At 42.7% G+C, this 15,851-nt stretch overlaps 1 protein-coding gene across 1 annotated transcript in view; it reads right to left on the bottom strand.

Moving 5' to 3' along the window:
* Positions 1-6,745, bottom strand: part of EIF2AK3 (eukaryotic translation initiation factor 2 alpha kinase 3) — a 65,994-nt gene extending 59,249 nt beyond the window's left edge. Inside the window, exon 1 of the mRNA XM_059405642.1 lies at positions 6,217-6,745. Within this exon, the coding sequence (XP_059261625.1) occupies positions 6,217-6,530 (314 nt within the window). The 5' untranslated portion in view covers positions 6,531-6,745. The remainder of the gene's footprint in view (positions 1-6,216) is intronic.
* Positions 6,746-15,851: the final 9,106 nt, after the last annotated feature.

Here is a 15,851-nt window from a genome sequence, read left to right as displayed (position 1 = left end):
ACACACACACACACACACACACACACATTTCTTAAATTTTCAACAAAGTTCCTTTTTAATTTATCCTTTATCTCACATCTTAAACAATTTCATTTTGACCAATAAACATTATTTCTAATGAACTCCCCCATTTCTAGAGAAAATATTTATGTACCAATCAAAATACTGAAGATTTCTGAGAAGACATAGCTAAGATTACTATATTAAGTTCGATATAATTCTAGTTCAAAGCCAAGAAACTTGACTGTTTTATTAGCCTTCTCCTCACTGGATATCCAATTCGTTCAGTTATTTAAAAATACTAACAATCTCATGGATCCCCAATTGTACCTTTGCAGATCCACAGATGTCCAGGAGCCCTGGCTTAGAAATCACTGCTCTGGGCTCTGCTGCCTAGACTGGCCTTGACACTTGACATTTAAGGACTCACTCACTTGATACTTCCATTGTCTTTACTCTCAAACTACTCCTATGTCACTCACTATCCATTCTCGTGTAGTTAATTCTTTAACACAATGATCTCCCTGTCAGACTTAGGGCTCAAGGGCTAGCTCAGCGGCCCATTTATCTACTTAAGGCACCAAACAGTGCCTAGTCCCTAAACGAAGTGCAATAAATGTTTGTTGAATGAAAATGAAACATCTTAGTAGGGCAGACACTATGATACATATAAAACAAAAACAAAACAGAAGCTGAGAAAGATGTGAAAAGATGTGACTTGCTCAAGTCATGCACCAAATAAGAGGTTTTAGACAGAAGCATGAATTTAGGTTTTTAAACCTCTATCATTCTGTTAACAGTAAGTTAAGTAGTGACTACTATATTACTATAATGTGCAGCTTTTGTTCATTCTCATCAAGAAGCCATTTATCCTGTTACTGCTCTGATTTACCCTCAACCGAACAGAAATGACCTTATGCCAATGAAGATCCTATTTTTAAAAAATTGTTCACTCTGACTTAAGTCACCCAGAATACCTGCTTATTTACAATTAAGTTTATCAAGAGTCTGAGAAGTAGATGCTGAATTCTTTGATACAATAATTCTAAAGGAGGCTTACTACTTGTAAAAATTTCCCATGTGAAAGAGAAGCAGGTGACAGGAGAACATTACAGTGAGTGAATAGTTTCTACATTAATAACTGCTTATTTTTAAATTTCTCATTTTCGTTCTTTGGAGAGAGGTGGAGAGGGAAAAAAGCTCTAGAAAATTAAAAATGTGATTTAGTTAAACCCGCTTTTTGATTGATGTAGCCAAGAATCCTCCATCTAAACACATGCTGTTAGTCAAGAAAGCATATGTTCTTGTTCAAAAACCAACTAGTACTAATTGGACTGTACTTCTCAGTCCTCACCTACTAAGTAAATCTTCAAATCAAACTTCCTTTATTTAAACATATCACAAGACTAGCCCTGCCCCAAATCAAAACAAACATGTCAAATACTACCAAATAGACTGTGTAACTTTGACATATCAGCTATACCTTAAAGAAATACCATTTAAGTTTTCAATGTTATAGACAACCTGAGCAACATATATTCTTTCTCTATCAGATTAAAACAATTTTGGACACACATTTTCAACTTTGTTCTAGGAAAGATTTTTAATCAAAATGGTCATTTGCAAACAGAACAGTGTGAAAAAATAAAAAACAAAGTTAACCCCCCACACACACATTTAGTTCTGTAACTTACAAGTTCTCCTCCCTGTATTTTAAAATAATTTGTTGCAAAAATGTTCAGTAGCTTTTCTCTCACAAAAAGAGGAAAAAATCAGATGAAAGTTCTCAGGCAGTATTTAAGAAGTGAAGAGGTGTGTTGGAGCTACAGCTCACAGCAGCTGATGAAGACCAAGTCCCTTTCTGCAAAATGCCTAGGTGTGTAAAGGCTTCAGAGTTGGAATAAAGAAAGGAGTCTCCTCAGTCCTCTCACATATCATATCTAGAGCCCAGGTGTCAATAAAGCTAAAAAGACAACTGTAGACAGGAAGGATAATTCATTACTTGCCTCAAGGTTTATTTTGGCTTACAAATTGCCTTGAAAGTTATCCATAAGTTCTTCTTTTTTTTAAATTAATTTTTTGAAAGATTTTACTTATTTATTTGACAGAGATCACAAGTAGGCAGAGAGGCAGGTGGGGTGGGGGTGGGTGGGGGAAGCAAGCTCCCTGCTGAGCAGAGAGCCCAATGATGCTGATGTGGGGCTTGATCCCAGGACCCTGATCATGACCTGAGCCAAAGGCAGAAGCTTAACCCACCGAGTCACCCAGGAGCCCCCTGATTCTTCTTTAAATGTGATTTCTAGTTAACTTTAAAAGTCGGGGTCAGAAAAGTGAGCAGTACTGGGACCAGATGACTGAGTTCTCTTTCAACACTGTATGCTGAAATTCTATTATTCAATGGGTATATTAGCTTAAACAAACAAACAAAAAAAGCCTAATTACGAATCTGAGAATCTGAGGGTGACCAGATTCCATACCACGACTCACAGCCAATCAGTTTGTGAAAGGATAGACAGGAGAGAGAAATAAATGAAATCATCTTACATTTGCAAAACATTTTCATGTTATCTCATTAAATACAAAGAATTCAGTTCACAGATGACAAATTAAAGAAACAGCACAGATTAACATTAAATTTAGTAACACTGTTGTTAGAGGGAAATTAGAAGGAGGGCAGGGGGAGGTAGAAATAGGTTACAAATTAGTGTGACAGTTAAGATAAAATTAGTTCTTTACTACTCCTGAGGTCATCAGAGGCAGTCACTATGAAGATGCCCACCCCATAACCCCAAGTAACACTTAGCAATTTGCCAGTCTGCGTTGGAGTCAGGAAACAGGGAATTCTTAACTATGCCAATGTGCACAAATCTAGCAGTGAGGCGAGATTGCAACTTTCTTCCCAGCTTTCCTTAGGGAGCATCCCATTTAAATTTCAACTAAATGTAAAGTTCAACAGAAGCACTGACAAGGCCGCTATCAGAAAAAACAAGTTTATTTTAGCTACTTTTTAAAGAAAAAAATGTTTATTCACTCATTCCCATGCTCTTGATATGTAGAGAAAAGAAGTTAGGATAAAACCAATGAAAACTCCATCAAGGGAAGAAAAATGAATCAGAAAGTCTATATTGCTTCCTGGGCATCAAAAGACAACATGCAAAAAGAGCGACCTTAATTCCCCACCTCCCTCTTTTTAAAACAGTTTTGCAAGTACCATAGTTCTTCACAGCTGTTTGTGAGAAATGCTTGGTTAATTCATGTCTGTTCCCCTAATCCTCTTCCTTTAAACAAACAGGATACTGGTCTGTTATTATGGAACACTGACAGTTTCTGGTTTTTCACTTTTTTAAAGAGCACTTAGGAAGAAGTTTTATAAACTTTGCATATTGATCTTTTGTTGATACTATCAATTTACTTATCCAAGGCTTCTCAAACTTTCCACACTATCTCAAGCTACCAGGCACACCCCTAAACACGGGCCTATCTCTTCTTAGAGAATTCTGTTAGCAGAAGATCATTTACGCTCTGCCAGGCCCAACTCTTCTATTTTCACTCTCATTTCTGAAGAGGAAGTAGTCCTCCTGCTTGCCAAGGAGATCCTCTTCAACTACCTCCACTCCCTCCTCCATTCCTTTCTTTTTCAACGTGTCTATGCAGGCTCCTTCCTCTGAATGTATACACCTGTCTGCTGTCAGGCTGAATAGGGCCGAAGGAGGAAGTGGGGCTTTAGAAGGAAGAATCCTTACCATCTTACAATCTGAGGGCTCTCTGCTGCTTGACTTGAATTCTTACGTATGCTCACCTCCAAATCCCTCCTCGTTCTTCTCAGCCCTCACCCAACACCTCCAATCCCGCCAGCTGGATTTCTGTCTCCTCTGCTGGCTCATCTTCTCTAAAATTTAAGGCATTCATTAAGGTCTCATCATGAGCCTTCTCTTTCTCACACGTTCACCTCCTTACCCTGACCCCCCTCCAACTACAGTCGGTCTCTTCTACCTGCCTCCCAAATTTCTCCCTCTGGATGGCCTGCCTGTACCTTCAAGTCACGTGTCCAACAAGGAGCCCATGACCTTTTCTTTCCTGCTCTCCTCAATCTCCCTGCTTTCCCATGTGTGCTCCCATCTTCTGACCATCCCAGCTCAATCTGTGGATGGGGGCGTCACTGAGGAGGAATCAGTTCATTTGCTAAGAACCAAGATTCTGCCTCAAATCTTTCAAATCTCTCCTGTCTGTTCTAGACCCACTTAACAACAAACTGTAATCAGACCTTGCACCTTGCATTCAAAATACCCTACACAACACTTCTCAAACAATAACTCTCAAACTGTCACGTGCCTGGGAATCATCTGGTAATCCTGTCAAAATGCATATACTCCTTCAGTGGGTCTGGGGCTCGCTGGCTTCTGATTTCTAACACGTCCCAGGTGATGACGATGCTACTGGTGTGAAGACTCGACACATTCGATCTGGTCCTAACCTATTGTTCTAGTTTCATCTTCCACAACTCCCTGCCCAACACACATGTGCATGTCTGTATCTCCCTCACATACACAGAGCACACACATGCACACACATGCACACTCACACAGAGGAATACAAACAAAAATGTTCCCTAAACATACTTTCTAGCTTCTGTGCCTCTCTTGCTGTTTCTTCAAATCCAGTGTCTGCTCATTATGATCCTACTCACATTTCACAAACCAACTCGCTCTGCCACAGCCTTCTCTTCCCTTTTTTACCTACTTTACCGCAGACCCCACCCATGGAACACCACAAAAAACTTGGGACAGTCAGGGCACTTCATTTGCATTACTTCTGCTCTGTCCTGTCCTTATGGGTCTCTTCAGTCAATCCTCACTGCTAGGGAACACCCTCCTCCTGGAAGGCAGGGACGTCTGCCTAACCTTTGTTAACCCTGGGGCATCTTGTGGGTTGTCTGTGCCAGTAAGCTCCTGTGGCGGGTGGGTCTGTACTCCAAGAAAAATGAAACATCTCACTTTACTTCATGTAACATACTTCCAGCAGGGGCTTCAGACACTTAAGATAAACAAAAACACTCTTCCAGGAATGTTAATCCCTTAGCAAAATCTATGAAAATATTGTCAAATATGTGCTACTTAAAGGAAAAAAAAATCTACACATAAGCATTCATACAGTGCCTAGAAAATTTTGGTACTTGTCCAATTTTAGTAGTCACCAGGTATATAGATCAAGGTTCTGATATTTAACTGAAAATCAAATCTAACTTGTTGGGATCTAGCAATTGCTACATTATAAACTTACAATACGTTCTAATCCAGATTCTAGCCCACTCTGGTTTAATTTACCGAATGCTCCTTCTATCCCCCCATTTGTTAGATGGGACATCACTTTCTCTCCAGTTGTGCTGAGATTAACTGCCTGCAAAATACTTTAGCATTAAAAATACCTTGCATTTGTGTCCAGATTTTGAAAAGTGTTTAAAAACACGTACCTTGCAGTAACATTTTAAGGAGGCTAAGCAAACTAACCAAGACAACCCTATTTTAAATGTCTAGGTACCTTAAGCCCTCTAAATATCAAAGAACTGCCAAAATTCAAGACCTACTAGCAGCTCTTAAACTTCAGTGCGTTCAAGAACTGCCTGGGGTGCTTGTTAAACTTGCAGATTTCAGGTTCTTGCCCCAAGAAAGTCTAATTCAGTACCACTGGGGTGGGGCCTAAAACACTGTACAGTTAACCAGCACCCCAAGGCGATTCTGATGGAGATGTTCTGCAGATCTCCGTTCGAGAAATACTGACCTCACCCCCGGTCCAGGGGCCACTACAGGGTTGAAAGGTTGAAATGGAAATGTAGAAATGTCACAGTAAAGTCCCTTTCCCAAACTGATGTCAACCCAGCAGAGATACGAATGACTCATGGAAGAAGGAAAATGGGAGGGAGTCCTTGCAACACGAATAAAGTTCGAAAACCAAAAAAAGAGGGAAAGTGACGTTTCTTTCCCGCCTTTGCGCTCCATTCTCTGAGCATCCACCCTCCGGACACATTTGAATATGCTGCTTTTGCCTGCGAGCAAGGACCGGAGAAAAGGCCCATCGCTGGCCCGGGGGATGGGAACGCGGCCCCGCGCTTGCTCCCGGGTCACCAGCTGTCCATCCTCTGAGAGAGACCACAGCAGAGGGGGAGGACCCCGAACCCCAGGTCCTCCGCGGCACACGTGCCGTAAACAAGTGGCTCACCTGCCGCGCGGTCGTAGCTCGGCCTCGTCGTCGGGTTCGGGGTCCCGCGGCTCCTGCTCCACCGCGGCCGCCGGCACAGCTTCCGCGTCCTCCACCGTCACTTCGGCCGTAGTCACGGCCCCGGCCGCCGGCACCCGCGCTGCAGAAGTGGGAGCGGCCGCTGCCCCCAGGCCGAACGCCGTCTCTGCCTTCGTCGCGGGTAGGTCGGAGGCGCGCCCCGCGGCCACGGCGCCCGCAGCCAGTCCCAGCAGCAGCAGCAGCAGCAGCAGCAACAGCGCCCGCGCGAGCGTCCCCGGGCGGGTGGCGCGCTCCATCAGCGTCCCGCCCCGCGTGTGAGCATGGAGGTGCAGCCGCCCGCGCCTGCCCCTCTCGCTGCTGGAAGCGCCTGACCAGGACGAGGACGCGCTGGGCACCCTGCCGCCGCCCCGACGGCCTGGACAGCTTAGCGGAGCTCCACCGGCCACGTCTTAGCCCGGCCTCCGCCACCGCCACCTGAGTGACAGCCTCCCTCAGTCATCTCCCATTGAACAAACTTTCCGCGCGTCTCCCCCGTGATTGGCCGCGGCCACCGTCACTCTGGATTCCTAGGCTAGTCCTCTTGGAGAAGGTGGGCTTTCCCCGGATGTCAACATCACGCCTGCCAATCAAATCGTATTGCCGTCTCCCGAGGCTCGGCCCTCTTCCGGACGCGCTTACCAATGAGAATCGCCCCTCCCCTCAATCCCCTCTCCTGATTGGTAGGCTCCGCTGCCCGAATTACATTTCCCTGGAGCAGACTGGTCATCGCTGCGGTTGGCCTCGCCCCTAAAAAATGAGGCGCTAGAGAAGACTCGAAGATCATTGGTAGAAGTGGATGCCCCTCCAAAGGTCTGAGGTAACTTCTTCTTGATTGGTTGGAAGCGGCACTTAATACGTGGCCGAATCTGACTGTGGAAGTGGATGATCCCAGATGAAAGCGGGAGTAGGAGGCGAGTCCCTGGTGGCCGGGAGGCGGCCGACCTTAAAGGAGCTGCCACTGTGGTTCTTCTAAAGCCAGCTCTGTTTGGAAAGGCAAAAGCGAAGCAGGAAACATAAGTGACGGTCCGGGAGGTGTGGTCCCCAGAAGTGGAAGAGACAGGGCGGGCCCAGGAGAGTATCGTGCGTGTGGCCACGCTGGGGCTGAAATTGCAGCCTGCTGGAGATGTCGGGGACCCACGGAGGATGCCTGTACCTGACACGCCCCCTTCCTCGTTACCAAGGGGAAGGAGCCCGGGCCCAGTGCCTTGCCCTCCCTTGTCCGAAGTCACACGCCTCGTGCTCCTGGCTCCCCGACTTGATCCAAGCCTTCCGACCCTGGTCTGGCTTTGCGCCTCACCATAGGGCTCTGACGAAGGCGAGATCAAACTGCAAAAGGCCAAACTGCAGAAAATTTGAATGTTCAACTAAGGCATTGGGACTCTTCATACAGCAGTTAGAGACCCTGAAAATTTTTGAGATGAATGAAACAGCAAAATGCGTCCTTCGGCAATGCGTTCAGAAGAATAACACCAAAGATGAGGAAGCTAGCTGGGAGAGCATTGCCTCATCAAAACTGGAGATTTTTTTTTAGAAGTCACTGACGTACAAACAGGCTCTGATCTCCTCCTCCGAAAGCAAAACAAACAAAAGCCCCACTTCCTCCTGCACATCCTACCACATCTCCCTTCTCGTCAGAACAGCAAAACTCTCCGGTGTTCTAGTGTCACTGTCGTCGATCCCTCGTCTCTCCCTCCCGAGCACACTACAGTCGGGCTTTCAAGTTCACAATTCCACCAAAACTGCTCTCACTGAGGCCACCATTGCTGAAAAGACAATTCTGTTGTCATCTTTTCAGCTATATTTACCCCAGTAACTCAGTCTTCCCTGCGAAAATATATTTCCCTGGTTTTCCTGCCCCATGGGCCAGGTCATAACCTTCCTTAGGCATCATTTTAACTGAATTACCTTAAAGGTTATCTACAAATACAGTTACATCCAGAGGTACTGGGGGGGGGGGGGGGTTAAGGACTTCATAGGAATTTGGAAATGGGGGAGGGTACTCAGTTCCGCCTCTAACAACCAGATATCTTCACTTCTGTCAAGGTTCTGTTACATTCCCAGTGAAGCCTCTCCTGACTACCTTTTTTTTTTTTTTTTTTTTTTTTTTTTAAGATTTTACTTATTTGACAGAGATCACAAGTAGGTAGAGAGGCAGGCAGAGAGAGAAGGGGAAGCTCTCTGCTGAGCAGAGAGCGGGATGTGGGGCTTGATCCCAGGACCCTGAGATCATGACCTGAGCCGAAGACAAAGGCTTTAACCCACTGAGCCACCCAGGTGCCCCCTGACTACCCTTTTTAAAACTGAAACATGTCCTACATGTCACTTCTTAGTTCATTCAACAGGACAGAGGGGAAAGAGACAAATGGAAGGGAAGATTGCAGTTGCTGTAGATCGAAGGAGATGACTAAGGAAGCAAGATTCCAGAGTATCAGGGGAAACAGAGGCATGTCTTTCATGTTGAAAGTTGAAGAAGTACCCCTACAGAATAGCTTACCTTTTTTTTTTTTTTAAAGATTTTATTTACTTATTTGTCAGGGAGAGAAAGAGCACAAGTAGAGGGGAGCAACAGGCAGAGGGAGAGGCAAGCAGAGGGAGAAGCAGGCTCCCCGCTGAGCGACGAGCCAGATGGGGGACTCCAGGACCCGAAGGCAAATGCCCAGCCAACTGAGCCACCCAGGCGTCCCAAGAACAACTTACTTTGAAAGAAAATATAGGTGAGAGAGTTCAAACTAGCTGATCATGATTTACTCAATAAAACAGAAAACAAGATTTCCTGCCAAAGTGATATTTAATGGATAATATAAGAAAGGTGTCAAAAAAATTAACAGGAGCTGAAAAACGATTATTGACTATTTGTAATGATCCATTTGAAATTAGCTAGTGTATATATGTTAGTGAACGTAGTCTTCATGTTTTTTTAACTTTTTTAAAAAAATGATCATGGCATGAACAGTAATCTGAGCTAATGAGTTAGGAGTCTGCTTGTCACCTGCAATCGATGTCAAAGTTGTGTTCATTTATTTATTCATTACCACTTAGCAAGTACCATATGAATAAGGATGTTAACAAAAGAGGCATGGTCCCTGCCTTTCTGGAGCTTAACATTTTCTCTAGTTAAGGAGACTGACACTGTTTTAATAATTACATATATATTTATATTTTGAAAACAAAATAAATGCCATGAGGAAAAGGCACAGGCAGAAGAGTTCGGTGGTGGAAAATGCCAGTAAGGACAATCAAGGTTTATACTCTGAAAAAAACATGCGAATATTTCCATTTTGGAAAAAGAAGAGTCATAATCATGAGTCATGGTCAGCTGACTAGGAAAAATAACTTGAAGGGGGGAAGAGAGAACCTGCCAGTTTGGGGACAACATGGAGAGTCATGGTGGCTGCATGGGAGCCATGGACTATGAGTGTGAGTTCCTCAGGGAAATTTAGGAGTAGTTGGAACCAGGTAAGATAGCTGATCAATGAGCCTGAGCCGGGAAAAGAAATTGGTGCTTAGGTATCTGAGCCAGTGTTGCCATGGTTAGAATTGAGATTCTAAAACTGAGCATGGTCCGGAAGTAAGCAAAAGAGGTCAGTGATTTCAAATCACAAGACAGTCTATTAGCAGAGAAAGTCTATACCTGGTGCTGTCTGAATTTGCTCTCTGTCAAGAGTTTTCCTCAAAGCCCCAGTAAGGGACTTCTGCTTAACTTTCACAGGCCAAGACCATGTCAAATAGTCATCTGGAGCTAAAAAGGAGGCATACTGCCACTCTGAACAAAACTAGGGCTCTGCTGGTGAGGATGAGGGAAAGAATTTGTAATCCACACTATTGCAGTTTAATACATGTACTTGTAGAAAGTGCCTGCCTGAATAAGTTTCAGCAGAGGTACATATCAGACAAGGTAACGGAACATTCCCACCATGCTTGAGAGCTTCCTTGTATCTCCTCACAGGTCCTTCTTCCACTCCAGGCCCTGGGTAGTCACTGATCTGTCTTTTGTCATAATAGATTTTCTAGAATTTTTAATGTAATTGTACAGTTAGACACTGTGTCTGGTTTCTTTCACTTCATATAATGTTTTAAAAATCGTTCATGTTCTTATATGTATCAACACTTTCTTCATTTTTATTGCTGAATTGTATTCCATTGCCGGTTGGTATACATTGGGATATTTCCAATTTGGGACTGTCGAGGGTAAAGCTTCTATGAACCTGCATATTCAAGTCTCTATGTAGGTATAGGTTTTTATTTCTTTTGAGTAAAGTGGAATTATTGGCTCATTTGGTTGATGTATGTTAACTTTATCTGAATCCGTCAAGCAGTATTTGTGCTCTGCCTAGATCAATCAATCCCCACATGAAGAGTGTGAGAGTATAAATTTCTGTTGTTTTAAGCCTTGCATTTGGGGATGGTTTCTTTCTTTCTTTCTTTCTTTCTTTCTTTCTTTCTTTCTTTTTTTAAAAAGATTTTATTTACTTATTTGACAGAGAGAGAGAGTTCACAAGTAGGCAGAGAGGCAGGTGGGCCTGGGGGTGGGGCGAGGAGCAGGCTCCCTGCTAAGCAGAGAGCCCAGGGCTCGATCCCAGGACCATGAGACATGACCTGAGCCGAAGGCAGAGGCTTAACCCACTGAGCCACCCAAGCGCCCTGGGGATGCTTTCTTACACAGCATTATTAAGACAATAGTCAATTGTCATACAGTGGTATGTTTCACTGTGTGCCAAACTGTTGGGTGCCTACCCATATAAATTCTTTCCTTTGTAAAAGCTTTGAATTGCAATCATACCTAAAAAAGAGATGTAACTCTCCAATAAGGCAAACTGTGTTCTAAAGTGATTTCATTTCATACCCCTGCCAGTGGTGTCTGAAAGTTCAAGTTGTTTCATATCCTCAACGCAAATTTAATATTGTTAGTCTTTTAATTTTTGCTTTTCTAGTAAGTATGTGGAGGTATTTCACTGTGGTTTTGGTTTGTATTTCCGTGATGACTAATGATTTTGACCTTCCTTTGATGTGCTTGTGTAACATTTATACTTATATGGAACTCATACCCTTCACCTGGGGGGTGGGGGTCGGTCTAGCCAGAACACGTCTTTTTTTTTAAGAGAGAGAGAGAGAGAGCATGGGCGGCGGGCAAAGGGAGAGAGAAAGAATTTTTTTTTAAGATTTTATTTCATTATTATTTAGAGAGCAAGCAGAGGAGGGGCCAGGAAAAGAGGGAGAGAGAGTCTCAAGCAGGCTCTACACTCAGAGCAGAGCCTGACTGGGGGCTCAATCCCATGACCCTGAGATGACCTGAGCCAAAACCAAGAATTGGACACTTAACCACCTGAGCTACCCAGACCCACAGAACACATCTTTCATATGGCAATGGCAGAAACACAAGAAAGATGATTGGAAGTTTATAGGGCCTCTGAAAACTGGAGTCCGAACTGCAGTATTGCCACTTCTGCTCAGATTCCATGGGCTCAGATTCCAAGGTGAGCATATGACCAGGCCCAATATCAACGAAGCAGGAAAATATGTCTTGCCACTAGTGAGAGAAAGTGCAAAATCACATGACAAAGGTCATGGGTATAGGATTTCAGAGAGCAAAATTTCAATCTAGCCCAAGTGCTATGAGAGTAATCAATTATATCTGTGCCTGAGCCTAGCATGAATAATTCACTTCAAAGCAGTATATACAATGGGATCACTCCATGGCTTTTAGAACAGCTCTTGGAGAAGAAAGGAGCAAGGGCTGGTGAGGACATAGAGCAGTTGGAACTCTCATACATTGCTGGCCTGGATGTAAAATGATAAAATTGTTTTGGAAACACTTTGGCTGCTTTTTACACAATTAGACATACACTTACCATATGACCTCACAGCCCCATTCCTAGGTTTTTACCCAAGAGAAAGGAAAGCATATGTTCCCACAAAGACCTATATGAGAATGTGTATAACAGCTTTCCCCGTAATTGCCCAGACTGGAAACACTGATGTCAACTAGTGAATGGAGAAGCAAATGGATGGACAGCCTTGTGATGGAACACTACTTAGCAATAAAGAAGAGCATCACACATGCATATTTCAAACCCCTGCTTTCATATGTCTGATAATATCCCTGTAGCCAAAGTATGCCACACAACCACGTCCAAAGTGGAAGGGCAGGAAGCAGAGCCATCACAGTAAGAGACCACGGCTATAGTGGGCATGGGTATTACTACCACAGGAGAGAGAAGACCAGACTTCAGTCGACCACACCTATGATGCGTTACTTGTTCCCTTTTCTGGGTGACTGAGTCTACAGAAGTGCCTTAAGGCTTCACCAGGATGGTGAATTTACACAGTTGGGTCTAGTCTTGGATGGATATAGATAATCCTTTCTGGTGCCCCTGGAGATCTCTCTAAAAGTGGGATCTACAGGCGTGTATGCATAAATGTAGGAACAAATCCCTACATATATACCCACACATGTGCTACGTGTGTGTGTGTACATGTCCAGTTATATGTGGCTTTCCTTCAAAAGAAGCTGAATCTCAGAGATTTTCAGAGGCTAAACTCTTAAGTAGAAAATGGATTTTTTCCTAACTGTTCCATAAATTGCAAAGAATCCTATTTCATGATGATATTAAGATTTTACATTATGCTGAGTAATATCAGTGCCTTTTCTTCAGTCTTACCTTTTCATGATCAAATCCCGGTGGGTCTGCAAGAACAGGAAAGCAGCCAGCATTTCCTTAAATGCATGAAGACCGCTGCACTGGAACATTCTTACTCAAGGGCTTCATTGCCTTTATTTTCTATCTGAAGGAAAGGAAGAAGGTAGTTTTAGTCTCCCAGTTGTATGTAATTCTTTCAATTTAAGACAAAATAGAGACATTAATCAGCACTAATTTTGGAATGCCAAGTAACTTGCTGTGTTCTCTGGGACAATCTGCTTCTTCCCGAATCTCAGTGTCTTCTGCGGTCATTTGTCCCAGACGCTCTTCTGTTAATTGCCCCAGGGGCTTTCTTTGGTCCCTTATACCAGGGACTCTCTTTGGTCACTTGGTTTCATTTTCCTATGATGTTATGCCTCTTTTTTCTATAGAGAATATTTATATAACATTACATGGAAAATATATATATATAGGGACGCCCGAGTGGCTCAGTCGTTAAATATCTGCCTTCGGCTCAGGTCATGATCCCGGGATCCTGGGACCTAGCCCCACATTGGGCTCCTTGCTAAGTGGGGTGTCTTCTTCCTCTCCTGCTCCCCCTGCTTATTCTCTCTCTCTCTCTCTCAAATAAAGAAATCTTTAAAAATATCTAAACAACCGGGTAACAATAAGTAAAGACAAATGCAAGTATCTCTTTATATCCCTAGTCATAGCTAAAATTATTTCTCTCATGGGCCCATCAATATATTCTTAATGGTCAGCAAGTACAGAATAAAATATTTTAAATTTTGTGTTTCTATTTGAGTGATAATTTTTTTTAAAGATTTATTTTATTTATTTTGGGGTGTGGGGAAGGACAGATGGAGACAGGCAATCTCAAGACCGGGAGATCATAACCTGAGCTGAAACCAAGAGCTGGATGTTTAACCGACCGTGTCACCCACGTGCCCCTGGATGATAATTTTTTAAATAAAAATTAAATATAATTATTGCCTCATCTGGCTAAACCTCTTTGACATTTCAGGCCCAAGTTTGCATCTGTGTTTATTGAATTAGCATGAATTTTAATTCTCATAAGCAACAGAAAAAAAAATAAGCTGCATTTTATATATGAAAGATTCATTCATATCAAAAAACAAAAGCCATGGTTCCTCTGAGAACAAGTGTTCTACATGGCTCAAATAAAGAAAAGTGGTGGGAGAGTCAGATCCTCACACTACACATAATTTTATGAGGCAACCAGACTGAAAACTGTATCTTAGCTGACAATATTTGAGTAACTGCTTCCAGCTCTGATGTAAGAGCTGCTTTTAGACCAAATATCTCACTGAGAATGATGGTAAATTCGATTAAAAAAAAAAAAAACAACTTTGAAGGTATCGGAAAGCAACCAAGGCATTTAGGATCCAAAGGGCTAAGAATAGGAAAGAAAGAAAATGTAATGAGATCGGGATAACATTCTCTATCATTCCCTGCCTGAGACATTTGCTGAATTATAAGCAAAAAGTGCAGGGCCTAAAACCCAAGCAGAGAGGTGCTTCTCAGGGAGCTTTGAGGAGTCTCTGGGCTACCAGAACAAAATGTGGAGTTCAAGGCTAGCAAGAGAGCCAGGATTGGAAATGTTCCCATCCCGGAGAAAAGAGAAATATTGAAAAGTGAGCTGATGTTCCAACTCCTTTCCCCACCAAGGAATTTGCTGATTCCTTAGCCGTGCACCATGCAGGGAAGAGATCAGGAGTCCAAGCAGAAAAAAGCAGATAACAGGCTGATAAATGAAACAATCTCATTGGGCTGGAGAGTCAAAAAGTAGAAGTCAAGACCCAGCAGGGAGTTGGAGCTCTGAAAAACATTTCCAGGTGAGTCTCTAGACACACTATGAAGGGAAATGAGGACAAAGTAGAAATAAATTTGCCTTAAAAAAACCAGCCTTCAAATACTGTATTCCCTAATTGGATGAGGGTGATCTGCCCCTACTCTTCTGCCAGAAGAAAGTGTAATTATCTCTGGAGAAAGAAAACATTATATAGAGCTGCTACAATTAGTCATACACAGTGTTTAGCATTTGAACAAAAATCTACAAGTTATGTCAGTAAATAGAACCAAGTGACAGATATTCAGAAGAAAAACACAGAAATAGATCAGATCCACAGGAAACTGAGATATTGATGATATCAGACACAGGCTATAAAATAATTAATATCCTAAGTGCATGGCTTCTTCCATGTAATTTTGTGGTTGTAAATAGTTCATTTCTTTTTTAGCACTGGCTAATATTCCAAATGTCTGGATGGACCCCAGTTTGTTTAGCCATTCAACCACTGCAGGACATCTTGGTTGCTTCCTGGTTTTGGCAATCATGAATACAGCTGCTATTAATACCCATGTGCAAGTTCTTGAGTAGACACAGGTTTTGAACTCCATTGGGGAAAAGGTAAGAGTTTATTTAGTTTTGCAAGAAACCAGCAAACTGTCTTCCTAAGAGGCTGTATCATTTTGCATTCCCACCAGCAATGACCCAGAGTTTCTGCTGTTCCACATCCTTACCAGACTTTGGTATTGTCAATGCTTTGGACTTTAGCTGCTGTAATAGATGTGTAATGGTATCTCATTTTAATTTGCATTAGGACATAATTTGCCTAAGGACACATAATTTGAGCATGTTTTTCTTTGCTTGTTTGCTTTCTATATATAGCAAATGGGTGTTTGTTCAGGTCTTTTGCCTGTTTTTTATTTTTTTATTAAGTTGTTCTTTATTTTAATTGTTGAGTTTTAAAACTTCTTTGTATATTTTGGATAACAGTCCTTTATCAGATATGTCTTTTGCAACTATTTTCTCCCAGTCTGTGGTAAAGTCAACTTTAAGGTAAGAAAGATTTCTAGAAATACAGGGGGACATTTTATAATCATACATAGATCAAAGTGCACTCTCTCTCTCCCAAC

Source organism: Mustela nigripes, chromosome 7 (genome assembly GCF_022355385.1).
Source record: "Mustela nigripes isolate SB6536 chromosome 7, MUSNIG.SB6536, whole genome shotgun sequence".
NCBI classification, from domain to species: Eukaryota; Metazoa; Chordata; class Mammalia; order Carnivora; family Mustelidae; genus Mustela; species Mustela nigripes.
The sequence above is the reverse complement of the archived record's forward strand: the minus strand, read 5'-3'. Positions and strand labels throughout refer to the sequence as shown.